Raw genomic sequence first — 15,892 nt, 5'->3', positions numbered from 1 at the left:
GTGGAAGCTCTTCTATGAAGACTCCGACTGAAGTAAAGTCCACTCCTGTGGCACGAACGTTTGGGAATACCGGCGTCTTTCCTTTTTGAGAAGTTAAACGCGAGCCTTCAAACGTCTCTTGGTGTTTCTTGGTGTTTCTTGGTAAAATCAACCATTACGCGGAATTAATGGAGATTTTGCTAAACAAACCATCCCATGCCTTCAAGCGCGTCCCCGCTGCTCTCGTATGGGACACTATCTCTGATGGCGTGACTTCTGGTGCTGCCCTGAGCTCGTTTTATCGCAAAGGATCGTAGAACCGTGCGCCTCTGCAGTACACTACCGCGCGCTCCGTCTCTCCGGGATCTGTACTGTTGTTGTTTTGTTGTTTAAGTTTTTTTTTTTTTTTTTTTTTGGAAAGTCCACAGCTTCATCCTCCTCCGAACAAACTGGATCTAAGATGAGAAGCCACCGCTTTGCTCTAACGGGCTTATGGTGGATCTCTTATTGCATGTTCCTCGTGCATGCGGGTAGCGCTGTCGAAAGCAACAACGAGCTTCACCAGCCCCGGCGGCTGCGGACGCACGAGAGGCGAGAGATGCAGAAGGAGATCCTATCCATCCTCGGACTGCCGCACAGACCCAGACCGCATCTGCTGAACGGCAAGTACAACTCAGCTCCTCTGTTCATGCTGGACCTGTACAACACCATGAACAGCGAGGAGAAGAACCAGGTGGACGGGATCTTGGACCAGTATAAGCCCATGTTCACCACGCAAGGACCTCCTTTAGCCACATTTCAAGACAATGCCTACTTGAACGACGCCGACATGGTGATGAGCTTTGTCAATCTGGGTGAGCACATACTTTCTGTTCAGCTGTTGTTGAGATTTTTGCAGAGTGCTGGTTGCTCGTATCGGTGGTCTTATGGTATGTCAGGCGGGTGCACGGGCTCTTCGGGCTGTTATACTCCTGCCTCCAGAGTCGGTTTAAATGAGCAAATGCAGCGAATTGCATGAACAACGAAGGGGCCACAACTTTTGCGCACCCAGTTGCGCAACGCAATTTAGCCTGAAACATGGGACTCAGCACACAAACAAACGACATGAGAACTCTTGCAGTCGTGTACGGCGATATTGCCTGTTTACACGACCCGGTGCTTTCCTTTAAAATCGCGAATCGCGAACCCAAACCGGTGCGTGCGTTCTCCAACTCGAGCAGGATACTAGCTGTATTAGTATTAGTGATAGCAGTTTTTAACATATCTCCACATATCATATCATATCTCCAAAACAGTAACTTTCAAGAAGAAGGAAAAATCTTCATAGCGTTCAATGGAAGTCAGTGTAAAAATATTTTATTCCACGTCATTTTGAACCATTTCATCGCGTTATAATGTTAAAGATTAAAAACTGCGATGACCTACAGATCTTCAGCCAGCACCTCCTAATAGGACCCCCGTCCGAAACCTGAGTGGTCTATCTCGTGTAAATGGGGAACAGTGCGGTGTATCTTTATGATTGATGGGTTTTTATTAAGAGCGCGCTTTATACTGTGGAACAGGAACAGCGAACTAATCAGCCTCGGATGCTTATCATCCACACTCAGTCATCAGCTCAGCCTCTTCACCATTACACAGTCAGGTTTAATCTTCATATCAAATAATCTTCATATAAAAAAAAAAACCTGTGGCAACTTTACAGGAGAAGGAAGAAAACCTTCTCAGCTTTTAATGGGAGTGAATGTAAAAACGAGTTTATTCCAAGTCATTTTGGAGCTTTTCTATTGGTCCATTCATTATAACATTTAGTCAAAACATCAAAAATTTAGACACTGGGTTTGTTCGTGGTTTGCCTGAGATGCGCGTGTTACTTCCAGTTCCAGAATTGTAGAATTTAACGGGAATTCAAGAAGAAGGGGATTATATCATTTATTTTAGAGAATTCTAGAGAAAAGCTGAAGATAAATGATGAAATTAGAGGGGGATTCCAGGAAAAGAGATGTAGGATAAAACATGACATTCAACGTTTAGGGAAAATATGAAATTTAAGAGGACAAAAGTCTAATATTAGTATTCACTGATTGAAAACCGAAGCTTTTATAAACACTAGAGATATTCTCTAGTGTTTACAGGGATACTGGAATGACCTCTTTACCGGTCAGTGCTGCTATGTATGGGCTGCAAGTCTTCAGGCGTTTATAAAGAACTAGGGAATGATTCGGAGGATCAGATTATTTTCTTCCTTAATGAGAGCCCTTCTCTCGCGCTCTTTTCCTGTCTGTGCTCCTCTGCTTTCTGTCTGCTCTGCTCTGTTCAGCAGACTGTCCTGCTTTCTCACGCCCGCAGCGCACAACTCTTTGGATGTGATTGCAATTAATGTTAGCTCAGCCAAGACCGGCCATCTGCTTTGGAGATAAAGGGGTGTGTGTGTGTGTGTGTGTGTGTGTGTGTGGAGGGGGGGGGGTATTCTGACTACCGTTCAGCACAGATCGCGTCGCGCTGCCACACCGAGCCAGTAGCGGACGAGGACGGTGGTCCTGACTGCGCGTTTATTTACTGATGTGTTTATTTGAACTTGCGTTTCGGGGTGAAGAGGAGGAGAGGATTGCTGGTAGACTCGAGATGACTCGCTTATGATCATCCCAGAGCACCCGTGAGTCAGCCCCAAAAGCCAGAGAAGAAGGAACATGTGTGCTGATGTTTACGGAGCTGCTGCTTAATATCCAGAAATGGTATCACTGAGAAAAATAAGTCTGATGGTCTGTCAAAGTCATCTCAGCATCTCATCATCTCTTTGTCTCTTTCCCTCTCTCCCTGTCTCTCTCTCTCCCTGTCTCTCTCTCTCTCTCTCTCTCTCTCTCTCTCTCTCTGTCTAATAATTATCAAAAGCATCTAATCTGAGCAGTACGTGTTTATTTATTCAGTTACTGCGATCATTAAACCATTTACAAAGCTCTCCTCATTAAATCAGGTGATCTGGTGATGGAATCGAGTCCAGGAGAAATCTGGAACCAAGCCTTGTTCTTCAAACTAGCTCAGATTTCAACAAGAAACTCTTTAATAATCAATAATGAAATAAATTGCCCCAAATCTTTCTGACTAGGGATGAATATCGGTTAGTGGGAAAGCTAATGAAGTAAAATATGACCTGATTTCCAGCTTGTAAATGCTTTTTGTAACCATTTATTCAATTTATTTTGTGAGGAATTTTCACTGATATTCATGTCAAAAGGTATCTAGTTCTGTGAGAAGCCATGCTCTTTTCATCTAAAGCTTTTTTTTAGACAGTGTGATGTTTGCTTCCAGAATGTGCTGGTATTTAATTTATTCCAGTGAAATGTTCCCATTGTCACTGGCTGCATCACAAGACAAAACATAAATCATCCGCCCCATGTTTAACAGTTGGAGAGGTGTTCTTTTCATGACATTCTGCCCTCTCTCAGCCCCCATGCATGCGATCACATAATTCTATTTAACTTCTTTTATTTTAACAAAATGCATCAGGCTTGGTTAGATATTTCCTTGAAAACATCTGTTGGTGAATTTTGTGGTGAGGATATAGAAAAGGCTTTCTTCTGATTACTCTTTCATGAAGGGTATATCTGTACAGGTGCCTTTGCACAGTAGAACAGTGCACCTCCACTCCAGAGTCAGCTAAATCGTCCTGAAGGTCTTTTGCAGTCAAGCAGATAGTTGGATTCGCTTTTCAAACAATCTTATGGGCAGTTATTTGTGAAGGCTTCCTTGTCTTCCAGGCCTCAACCTGGCCTCCACCATTCCGGTTAACTGCTTTTTTTAGAATTACATTACAAACTGAGGAAACTGTTACCTGAAAATGCTTTGCCATTTGCTTATAGCCCTACCCTGCTTTGTAGGGATCAGTTATTTTAATTGGAATTCAGAGCACTAAGCAGCTGCTTAGAAGAACCCATAGCTACTGAATGTTTGTAGTTTATTTGGAGTTGAATTTGCATCACCTGGCCTTTCTTAACTAGGATTGTAAACAGGCCATAACCATATACATATATAATTGGTTGGTTGGTTGGAAAATGGCATCATTTCTGTTCATTAACTTTTCCACCTGGTCGAGTGTCTGACTCTTCCAGTAACCTCGTTAAAAATAAGTTTTCCTTTACCTCATCCCTCCATCATGTCCTCCCTCCCTCTCCCACACAAACAAAACACACTCAGATACACTAACACACAAACACACACATCTTCTATTCCTATCTTTGCTGAGTGTCGTCTAAATACTGCTTTGCCTTCATCTAAATCCATCTCTAACCTTAACCTCAGAATATGAAATGAACCTTCTTAGATCTTTAACCTTTTCAAAAAAGGCTGTAATTTCATTTAGGGGAAAAAAGGCCGGACGAAGACCAGCCAAATGTCACACACAGACAAAATGACCAAATATACACAGGTTCAATATGAAGGTGACATTTAGTTCCCCAAAAGAGCTACGTACATGTCTACACACTCCCTAACGCTGGAGATTAGGGTCTTTGGAGTTTGCATTGTTATGAGGGGAGTACAGAATCTCACTTGAATCATTAGTCAATACTTCTAACGTCAGTCCAGCTGATCCCCGGTGGACTTATCGGCTCTTGCAGACGGATCGCAGGGCTGTTCTTGGCACACAGAGCTCTAAAGAAAAATCCATGTTTTGTGTGTGCTCATGATGTTGGGTTCTTTCTTTATTTGTTGCTGAAGGGATCTTCCAGTAATCCAGGGAAAACCCTGAAGGAATAAAGCTGCTCTGTGCTCTTGTTTTTACGCAGCTGTCATCGTTGCGTACCTGGGGTCCTTTTTTGTATTTCAGACTATATTGTGGCTTCTGGACCGGATTGAAATAAAGAATGAAATACACATAGAATCCTCTCCCTGTCTCTCTGTTTCTCTCTTCACCTCTCTGTCATTTTACCACTTAGTTTCTTGTCTCGGTAACTGAGAAGCCTTAACATTCTGAAGACAGGGAGTTTCTCAGGAGCTTAAGAGGGGTCTAGACAATCCTGGCTAATCACTTGTGTGAGTTCTGCTTTTTTTTTAAATGCTCAATGCTCTGGAACTTTGTTGATTTCCAAACCTGTGGCAAGCAGTTAATTCTGAACCTGTACCTGCGGCCAAGTCTGATCAAGTCTAATTAGTTAGGTATGATCAAAGAGTTAATTGTTGTTGAGGCTTTGAGTAATACCAGTTATCCTTTCTGAAAGACTGCCCGGGGATCACACACAGAGGAGTGCCGTATCTGCACTGTTTGGCGAGCAGGGTGTTAACATGGAAATTAAGAGAGGAATTTGAGTTATGCTCCAGCTCACAATAGAAGAAAGGGGATTTTCTTGGGAATGACTCAGCAGAGACAAGAAACAGAGAGGGGCATAAAACATTGTATCTTGTTTAGCAGTGGCCTCATGTGAGTATGATGTACTTTGAGGCGGCTTTCTGGACACAGGCTAAATGCAGTCTTCGGCTTAATGATAGTTTTAGTTAAGATTCTCTTTTTTATATACGTCATTACTTACTATGCATATACATATATACATATGAATACATTTAACCATTTCACATTTGTAACTCTATTGAAAAATAAATAAAATTACCAAGCTAAGTGATAAAAACCCTGCATCTCAAAAAAGGTAACATTACAGGAGAAGGGAAGGACCTTGTTAACATTCAGTGGAGGTCAATGTAAAAAGATTTTGGAGCATTTCTATTGGTCCATTCATCGTGAAATGTTGGCACAATGGAGATTGCTTTTACCTTGATGCTTAATTTTGAAGATTTTGCATTTTATCTTAGACCAAAGCAAGTCCAAAATCAGAAGAATGAGATCTAGAAAAATCAGTTTCTATGCTAATGGGTGCTCAACGTTTAAGTGATTTTGACCTAATACTTTTTAACTTTTTTTCTAGGCTTCTTTTGTTTGTACTGGAGTGATTAACCTGAAGTAATATTGCAATCTAAGTATGTTTTAATGCTACTCTGCCCAGTTATGATGTTATGGATAGGACAGAGTCAGTAGCTAAGTAGTAAAGCTAGCTGTACTCAGAATTTACTCCTGTATATCAAATTCAGATCTGGTGACTGGGAGGAACATATAGGAACACTGAACATTAATGAAATCAGTTTGAGACGACTGTTGCTTTGTGATATGGTGCATTATCATGCTGGAAATAGCCATTAAAAGATGGGATTTTAGAGCATTTGTATTGGTCCATTCATCATGAAATTTTGAAACAATGTAACGTTTCCAATCATGTTAAAAAGTGAAAAATAGAGATAACATGTTTGTGTGACACTGACATTTTTTTTTAATTTTATGCATGAATACTTTAATGTTTATTAAATATAAAGAAAAACTCAGTAGTTGCAGCTTTGTTTTATTTGCTGCAAAGAACTAACAGCTGAAACATCCATCAATGTTCCGAGTTGCTCGCTCCCACACTGGAGATAACTCTCAGAGATCCTCAGATGAAGTAAACATTTTCTGACTCTGATTATCCAACCAGGAATGTGACTTTTAATCTCTGGGCCTAACACGCGCATGCTCAAACACATGGCTGGTGACCGGAAGGTCAGAGATAAGAGTTTTTAGGAGACTGTCCTGCTTTTTTCCCCCCTCTTGTACCCAAGAATGCTTGATGATATCGTTCCTTCTCACGCCATAGTTGTTTGAGATTGCACCAGCGCTGATGCCGCAGATGATCCTTAGGGAATGTGCAGGTTTCTATGGGTAGCTGTTTAAAATGGATGGAGAACTCTATATCCATGACACTGCTACTGTCAGCCATTGGTTTAGATCTTTTTTGTTGGGAGTTTGACCATGATTAACAGCTCTGTGCTGTGATAATTTGGTTCAGTATAGGTTAGTCGTAACTGCATCAGTTACTGTATGTAATGTACTTACAAGTAATTATAATAACCTTTTTTCTAGGCTGAGTCATTTTCTCACTAAAGTTATATAGTTATTTGAGTATGGGTTAATGATACTCTGCCTAGTTACGATGTTCTGGCTAGGACAGTAGCTAAGTAGGAGTCAGTAGCTAAGTAGTAAAGCTATCCAAACTTAGAGTTTACTCCTGTATAATCACATGCCCTTTAGATCTACACTTTGTGGACAAAAGTATTGGGACACATACTCATTCCTTGTTTCTTCTGAAATAGAGAATATTAAAATTTATTTGATTTTTATTTTTTTGGAGTTACTGTCCATAATACCCAGGGAAGGCTTTGCTGTGAGGAATTGATCGCATTCAGCAACAAGAGCATTATGTTGGATGATCACAACTCAGCTAAGTGCTGGGGGGCTTTTTACACCTCTGACCCACACTACGCATTAGGCATGATGGCAAAAGATTCATGTTTATCTGCCCCATTTAGAGTCCTATCCTATTGGCAATACTTCTCCACAGGGACTAGACAAGCTGTGTCTGTTTGCGTGTGCATTTGAACATCTGTGGCAGCAATAGTTGTACTTCAAGTGCCTAAATACATTCATTAGAATGGTTGTCCACACACATTTGGACATATAGTGTACATGAATGCAAACTTCACAGTTTAATATGTAGTGTTTTAAATAAAAGCTGGTTGGGCCTCCTCTTAAAATAGCTTCAGTTCCTGAAACGTCTTGAGATTCTGGGCCATCACACAATTCCTGTAGGTTTCTCAGGTCCACTTTAATTATTCAAATCTATTGTTCAACCACATGCCACTGGTGTTCTACTGGATTCAGATCTGGTGATTGGGAAGAACATAGAGGAACACTGAACTCATTTTTATAGTCATGAAATCAGTTTGAGATGAATGCGTGTTGATATGTGATATGGTGCATTATCATGATGGAACTAGCCATTAAACGATGGGTAAATTGTGGCTATAAAGGGATACACATGTTCAGCAGAAATACTTAAATAGCCTGTGCCCACTGCAGCCTCAGCTTTCTGTTCTTGGCTGACAGAAGTGAAACCAGACGTGGTCTTCTTCCGATATGCTTTTCTGCTCACCAGAGTAGTTATGTGAGTTACCATAGCCTTTTTGTCAGCTTCAATCAGTCCAGCAATTCTTTGGTGATATCTCTCATCAACAAGGTGTGTTTTTTTCTTTATTACACCATGCTAAACAAAACTGTAGAGACTGCTGGGATTCACAGGAGATCAGCAGGTCTAGAAATCAAGAATCATGCCACACTAAATGTCACTGAAATCACATTGCCCCTCATTCTGATGGTTAATGTGAACGCTAAGTTAATCGGCTGGCCATGTTTCGGCATAATTTTATGAATTGCACTGCTGCTACACAATTGTCTGGTTAGAACATTGAATGAATGAGTAGTTCAGTGAGTGAACACTGTATATTTAACTCTCACTTTAATGGCCACTAATTAAATAATGGCATTAAATGAGTCTTTGAGTCTTTGAAGAGCCTTGCCCAATGTAGTAATGCTCTCTCAGTATACCTAGAGAATACTAGCTGTATGTGATTAGTTATGTTAAGTTGTGCAGGCTGTCCATTGTGCATTTTGAGAAGCCCCTGACCTCTGGAGAGTGAGTGAGAGATGAGATAGTAGCAAGTCTGTGAGTGTCACTCCTAATAGAGCACTGCATTCCAGCCACATTCTCAACAATGGCAAGACAAGGATTTATCCCTGTGTAATAAAACGTAAAATACAGCATGCAGAGAAAAAAGAACACCACACAAAGGCTTTGACCAAACAGTGACAGAAGCAGGGTCTACATATGACAAAGCTATGTGTGGAAAGAAACGTGAAGTGAAGGAGCTAAAAGGCTCTGAAAGACTCGTGGCAACAACTCATATAAAGACATAAGTGGAGAGAAAAGAAAGCAAGAGAGAGAGAGAGAGAAACATGGACAGATGAACAGACTTCAGATGATTTAACTGTTTGTCCTGAGTCCTAAGGGGCCAGAGGATAAGACGAGGGTCAGAGTTCAGCTGCCTTGGAGATGATATTGCCCACACACACACACACACACACACACACTTAACAGGGTATGTCCAGCGCTCTCTGAATTAGGACTCTCCACATAGTCTCAGGGGGACCTGCTAGAAGACATTCCTGAAACACTGCTGATGACTTTCTCTCTTTCTTAACTCAATTCATTATTACTGTATTGAGTTCAAAGTTCCCAAAGCATAGTTAAAACTTTAAGCTCACCACATTCAGTAGAAGCAACAAGAACAACAACAAATAACAATAATAATAATAAATTAAATAAAACAACAACGTTAACCCTTAAACATTAAGACTTAGAAAGACATTTGCAAAATAACCAACATTCTCTGCATTCAAATTTGACAGCTTTTCATTTTTTTCCCAGATGTCCCATTCAGGAAGTGGATACGCAAGTCAACCAGCTGGTTGACTTGCCCAGTTAGTGTAATTCTAGGCATGAACAAACAAACATTACAAACAATCCCTGTTATGCAACAGAAATGCAATATAATTACGTTTCCTGTGCTAAATAAAACATGGAGAATACAATCCAACTTTATTATATTAATATATATTAATATATTAACATTATACTAATATAGGGTTAGGCTAAATCTCCAGTGCATGGGACATAATGCATGGTGCACAGACAATAAAAAATGAATAAATGCAATAATTACAAATATGTGCATGTAAATGTGCAAATATGTGCAGGGTGAAGGCAACATGATTAATGTGGAAGCTAAGCTAAGTTAACTAAGTTACTATACTAATATGTTTAAGACATATATATGTAGTCCAGCCATTACAAGTGGCCATTGTACATGTATATGGACAGTACAGTAAGTTCAGGTGTGTATACTGAGATAGACCAGGTATGGTGTTGTAAACAGCATCACATATGTAAACAATGTGTACAGTGCAGTAATGAGTACATCAGCTTTGTGTCTAGAAAATAGTACGCGTACGTCCATCCCTTAAATTACAGCCTTATATACATGATGGAATAAAACGTAATGTTAATAGCTACCTACCTGTCTAGATAGCTGTAGCTATAGCTACAATACGGATTCTATCCAATGAGGTGAATAAGGTCAAACAGATGGGTTTTGCCAAGTTTTAATTACAATTTAATTGTGAAAAAGGTCTACCGTGCGGTTACAATGCCTGTTCAAGGGTCAGAAATAAAGTCTGTCTCTCTGCAACACAGTTATCGCTTCTGTCTAATGGCAGCGAGAATGTTGAGAATTGAATGCAAACAAAATGGGGAGGTAAAGAGAGTGACAATCTTTTTTTCCCCTCTTTCCTTCTCTCACAGACACATCCCGAGTGACACATCACACTCTGCAGTGTTTAGATTTGCCATACACAGACACGCCTACAAAATGCATTCTTCTTCACACACTTTTACTTGCTCACACACACAAACATATACACTCTGACCCGTGGAGACATTACCCAACACACTCCAGAAGTGAGCAGGATGTTGTGTATTCACCCTGTTTGTGTTTACTCTGTCAGTGCTTGGGTCTGGAGTAAGTAAGCATGACTAAATCTATTGGCCAGACCACAGGAGAGCAGTACATTCATTTCTGTATCAGTTTAACACAACTACGGCACATTCTTCCATAGCAGTAGATCTCATAGCAGTAGGTTTCATTATCTAATACAATTACATCATCAGATCATACACCTACTCATTAATGCAGTTATTTAATTAGCCAATCAGATGACTGCATGTGATCTGCAGTGCATAAAATCATGCAGATACAGACCAGCAGTTTCAGGTAACAATCAAATCAACCATTAGAAACAGGAAAAATGTGATCTCAGAGATGTCCAGAAATGTAGCATGTTTGTTGGTGCCAGACAGGCTGGTTTGAGTATTTCCACAACTGCTGATCCTCCAGAGTTTCTTCAGAGTGGTGCCATAAAGAAAAACCATTCAATGAGTGGCAGATCTGCAGATGGAAAAGCTTTGTTGACAAGAGGGAAGTCAATGGAGAATGGCCAGACAGGTTCAAGCTGGCAGAAAGGTTACAGCAACTCAGATAACCCCTCTCAGATAATGCACATAACGTCCAACCTTGATGCAGATGGGCTACAATAGCAGCAGGTCAGATAGCTGAGGCATAGCCTGATCTGATGAATCTGGATTTCTGCTGAAGCACACTGAATCCATGGACCCAACCTCCCTTGTGTCAACAGTCCAGGCTGGTAGAGGTGGTGTAATTATTTTGGGAATGTAATCTTGGCACACTTTTGGTCTGTTCATACCAAAGCCTCAGTAAAGATACAATGAAAATAGTAGTTCCCATGATTTCCATGTGTGTAATTGTCACAGCACACAGAAACATGTCCTACAACTTGCTGTGTGAATCTTTCTCTATCTTCTGTCATTTATATCAATGTAAATTTGATGTCTAGTATTAAGGCTAGTTTTGCATGATGCACTACACATGGAACAGCAAGGAGAAAATGAAAGGGAGACAAAGAGAGAGAGAAAGGTGCAGTCAGCGGGTGGCACAGTGTAAAAGAGAGAGAGAGAGAGAGAGAGAGAGAGAGAGAGAGAGTGGGTTTGGCTGTTGCTCTGGAATGCAAGCCACTAATATTTTGACTTCTCCTTTGGAAACAGCTGCGTTTCCTTTTTCAAAGATATTTTTTCCTTATTTATCAGATCCCTCAGGAGAGATCCATCTCTGCTGTCTGACAGTGGCTTCCTCCTCTAAATCTGACTCTCTGGCCAGCCCTGAGACACACACACATACACACACCTGCTGCAGCACACACAGATCACTCTAGCAGGTCTCCACATGTAGCTCACACACATACATACACACAATCACACACTATAATACATGCACAAGAACCAAAAAAACATGCACACCTTCACTAAAAACATGCACACAAGCCACAGTAGCACTGGAAAGCACACACACACACACACACACACACACACACTTTTGTACCCCAGGGACTTGCCCTTAGGTGACATCACAAACCTGGTGAAGGCCAATAAAAGGAATCCTTGTCAAAATCACGCCTGGCTTGGCTGCCGGTAAAAACGTGAATGCTAAAATTAGAAGAGTTCCAAGACCGAAGGGGTTGAAAGGGAAACACGCCAGTGCTCCTCTCTGTGTGGATTTGCTTGTTTTAATGAGAGACAAACGGTAAGGCAGCAGGGGAGTCGCTGGTGAGGAGAGCCAGGAACACAGGCCTGAAATCACAAGTCCTCTCGCGCTGTGTAACTTCCGAAGGAAATTGACTGAAACATCAAGGCGAAGGAGTCCAGCTGAAGGAAAAACAGGTCAAGAGATCTGTTTTTTCTGTTCCCTGATCTGATGGTCAGTGATTTCCAAATAAATAACGTGATAGATGGAATCTGACAGAACGTAGCTTTTTTGATGCATTTGGAGCGACTTCAGAAAACAACTTCACAAGAGGCGCAGCGAGCTCAGAGCACTTACGTCCTTCATGCATAAGCAAAACAAACTCTGCAAACTTCATCATCTTGCTGGTGTGAAAGAAAACACCTGCTTATGTGTGCGTGGATGCTGCTTATACGGCAAAGAATATTTTTCCTATGCTGAGGAACCATTGTTTTTTTTTTGTCGATATCGTATATTCATTTGCCAACTTTGTAGTTTGTATGTTGGTAGACACTGTGTCTCTTTTTGTGTGTATACAGATGCTATTAGGTGCGATTTGTAGTTGATGCCCTTATGATTTGATTTGTAGTAGAGGTTGTAGTAGTTTAAGTTGTAGTAGGTATGTGGTTGAGGTGAAAAATGCTTAGATGCAGTCTGTTTACCACCCTGTTATTTTGAGTCAGAATGAAACACACTGTACGGACTTAAAATTGATGACTAGCTAGTTTAACTTAAAATAGATTAGCTAGTTTATGGCACCACAATGGCTCAGGGGAGCTGCATAGTCTAGCATAGCTTAGCATACTTTTTAGCACTGTAATAAGAATGGTGTAATTATATTTAGTAATTATTCATTAGTCTAGGTAGTGTTGCTGTCCTCTCAGTGTCCTCTCAGTCTTCTCTCTGGAGGAGTGTGGTTAGTTAGCTGAAAAGATTGTAGCCTGGGTTGACTGGGGTTAGCTTTTAGCCTAGCACCTGCCCAGCACCTGTTCATTTTCTTGGGTTTTTGCTTCTTGGTGCTCTGGTATTTTGCTCTGTTTTGGTTATGCTGGATTTTCTTTTCAGTGAAGAGACAACAATGTTTGAGGCGCTCTTATTTTTTAACTATGCCAGAGTCAATATGATTTTCCATTGATGGGCATCTTTTAAGGGGAAACAATACTGAGCAGCTAATTGGAACACAGGTCATTTGCATAAACCAACATTATACACTTTTTAAATGCAAAGGTGCCTCAACTGACTCTTTGAGCAAAGCCACAGAAGAACCACTTTTGGTTCCATAAAGAACTGAACCATGTTTGTAATTGAGATGTGTGAGTGTGAAGAACCTTTAACTTCTTTCAGTTAGAAAGTTCTTCACTGTCACACATTTCTAATACAATCATGTTCTTGAAACACCTTTACTTCAGTGTAGGCCCAGCAAAGACCCTGTTTAATTCTCAGGCACAAAGACACACTGGAAAATACTCACATAAAAATGAATTGTGCATGTTTCTGGTACATAAACCTGCATAACTGTCATAAGTGGACCTTAGGGGACAGGAAGAAATACAAGAAACATGTTGGATATGAGAACTACAGTGAACACAAAATTGACTAGAGGAACTGTTTACACAGCAGGTAATTCCAGAAAAAAAAACAGCTTTTTATTTTATTATTTTTCTTTTTTGTGTTTGAAGACAGATTGATCAGGTTATTTTGGCCAAAACCTGAGCACATACCCTATTAAATATTATTATTGCTGTTATTATTATAGTTCTAACATAAAAAAATCAATCAATCGAGTTGAAGTGCCACATTCTGATGAATCGTGGTACATTCACTTTCACACTCTTAGTTGCAACTTGCATAATATCAATAATTATGTTGAAATTGAGATGGATGTGAGATAATGACACATAAACTAATTAAAAGCTGAGAGCTTTCTCTTTAGAACTGCTTTTGTTAACTTGTGAACAGACCAGTCAGAACATGGTCATGGGCTGATTTTGTTTGTCTGTGTTTTGATAACATTATTGGTCTCTGAGCGAATGAGTTCAAGCATCTCTGTTCTCCCCAGAGGAGTGTATTTTTTAGCCTGTCAGTTGTGAGGCCCAGAATCTAGCAGTGAGATTCAGACATCATCTTTTCTGAGCACCAAGCACCATTAGCCTGTCCCAAAATATTTTGTCAGCTGGACTCTGTGGATTGTGTTGTTTTAATGAATGTCTATATGTAGAAAAGAAGGAAAGAATGGGGAATGTTTATTTTCCAGCCCATGTCCTCAATTTTATGGAATTTCCTTCGTATAAAAAGGTTATTATATTTGTTGACAGGCCGTTGGCTTGTATTGGCACCTAAATGAAATATGGATGCTTTTTTTTTTACAAAGCCTGCAGAAGAACTAGCAACTGACCATTGAGTGACTAAGACATGCTAGGCAGTATTAAAAACATACAGTCACTGTGGCTAAATTGTTGCTCTTATCCAAATGCTAGCTCAAAGATTTCTTAAAGCCTGTACATTTAGTGTCTAACATGAGATCCTAAATGAGAAGTTGGTGGAAGTTGTAAGTGGTGGAGAAGTAACATTAAAAAGTGGATAGATAAACTATCTTGCATGCATTACTTTTTTGAGGTCTATCCAAACAGTTTTGATGATGGTTAGGTCAGAATTATGACAGAATTGCAACACTCAGTCTGTGATGTAATGGATTTTGAGATGTGTTTTTGTTCAAGTTTGATGGTTTATCTGCTCTACTTGCATGACAACTACTTGACTATTTGCTAGACATCCAGTATGACCAAGATGGACAAGACCAAGCAAGAGGACAGGCAAAACCAAGCTGGTTGACCAACACAACCAGTGTGACCACACTGGTCAATCAGCATTACCAGCATGACCAAGATCAAATGCAACACACACATGCTGGTCGACAGCTAGCTTACCCGCATAGGGTATGCTTTCACTTGGCTAACCAGCTTTTCAACCACCTTGACAATCAAAGACCAGCTACCAGCAAAAGCTGGTCTTGAGCCGGATTTTCAGCAGGAATATCTAGCCCTTGAGACCCAACAGCCCTGCTCCCTGCCTGAGCTATGCCCCTGAAGTACAGTGACTCAAAATTTCTGCCTGTCATGTGCAATGGGGCAAAATCTCCTACTGACACACAGGTATGAGCATCTGACTGGTGCCATTCAGCTGACCGCTGATCCACATACAGATAGTCTCCATTGGCTACAGTTGTTGAGATGAGGACACAGACAAGATTCAGGCATCTTTTAGCACAGTCCTTACGCAGCTGCAATTATCCCAAATTACTCTGAAACAGACCCTTTCCACTGGATCCCTTGCCACTGCAAAATAGCTTCAGTTTTCATTTAGCTCTGCATGGAATGTCAGCGCTGATAAAATGGACAGCAAAATATGCATTTTGTTGGCTGAGGTCTGTCCAAAAATTTTGAATTCAGTTCCTTGCAATAAGGCGTTCTTCCTGCTGATGTTCTTGAGTGGCATGTTTGTAAAATAACACAAACAGTGTATGGGTGGGATTGAATCCCAGTTGTGACATATGCATGTTCATAATTGATGAGTTATGTTATATTAGTTATATTAAATAAAGATTTATATTATTTACAGATTCAAGCCATTTGGTGTCTGCATGGTTACACAGTAAATATGAGAGATGGATATTCATTCAAAAGTTCCAAAGACCTTATTCTGGGGAACATGTTAAGACATGTATTATAAAGAGTGTACAATGTGTGTACATCTATATATAGATGACTATATTCAGTACAGCAAATACATTCTGGTCAATGTCTTATAAAACAGG

At 40.4% G+C, this 15,892-nt stretch overlaps 1 protein-coding gene across 1 annotated transcript in view; it reads left to right on the top strand.

Moving 5' to 3' along the window:
* The window catches only part of bmp6 (bone morphogenetic protein 6), a 45,224-nt gene continuing 29,332 nt past the window's right edge, over positions 1-15,892 (top strand). Inside the window, exon 1 of the mRNA XM_072691370.1 lies at positions 1-833. Coding sequence (XP_072547471.1) covers positions 440-833 — 394 coding nt within the window. The 5' untranslated portion in view covers positions 1-439. The remainder of the gene's footprint in view (positions 834-15,892) is intronic.

The sequence above is a fragment of the Salminus brasiliensis genome, chromosome 1 (assembly GCF_030463535.1).
Source record: "Salminus brasiliensis chromosome 1, fSalBra1.hap2, whole genome shotgun sequence".
NCBI lineage: Eukaryota > Metazoa > Chordata > Actinopteri > Characiformes > Bryconidae > Salminus > Salminus brasiliensis.
Note: the sequence above shows the minus strand (reverse complement) of the source record. Positions and strands in the feature narration are given on the sequence as shown.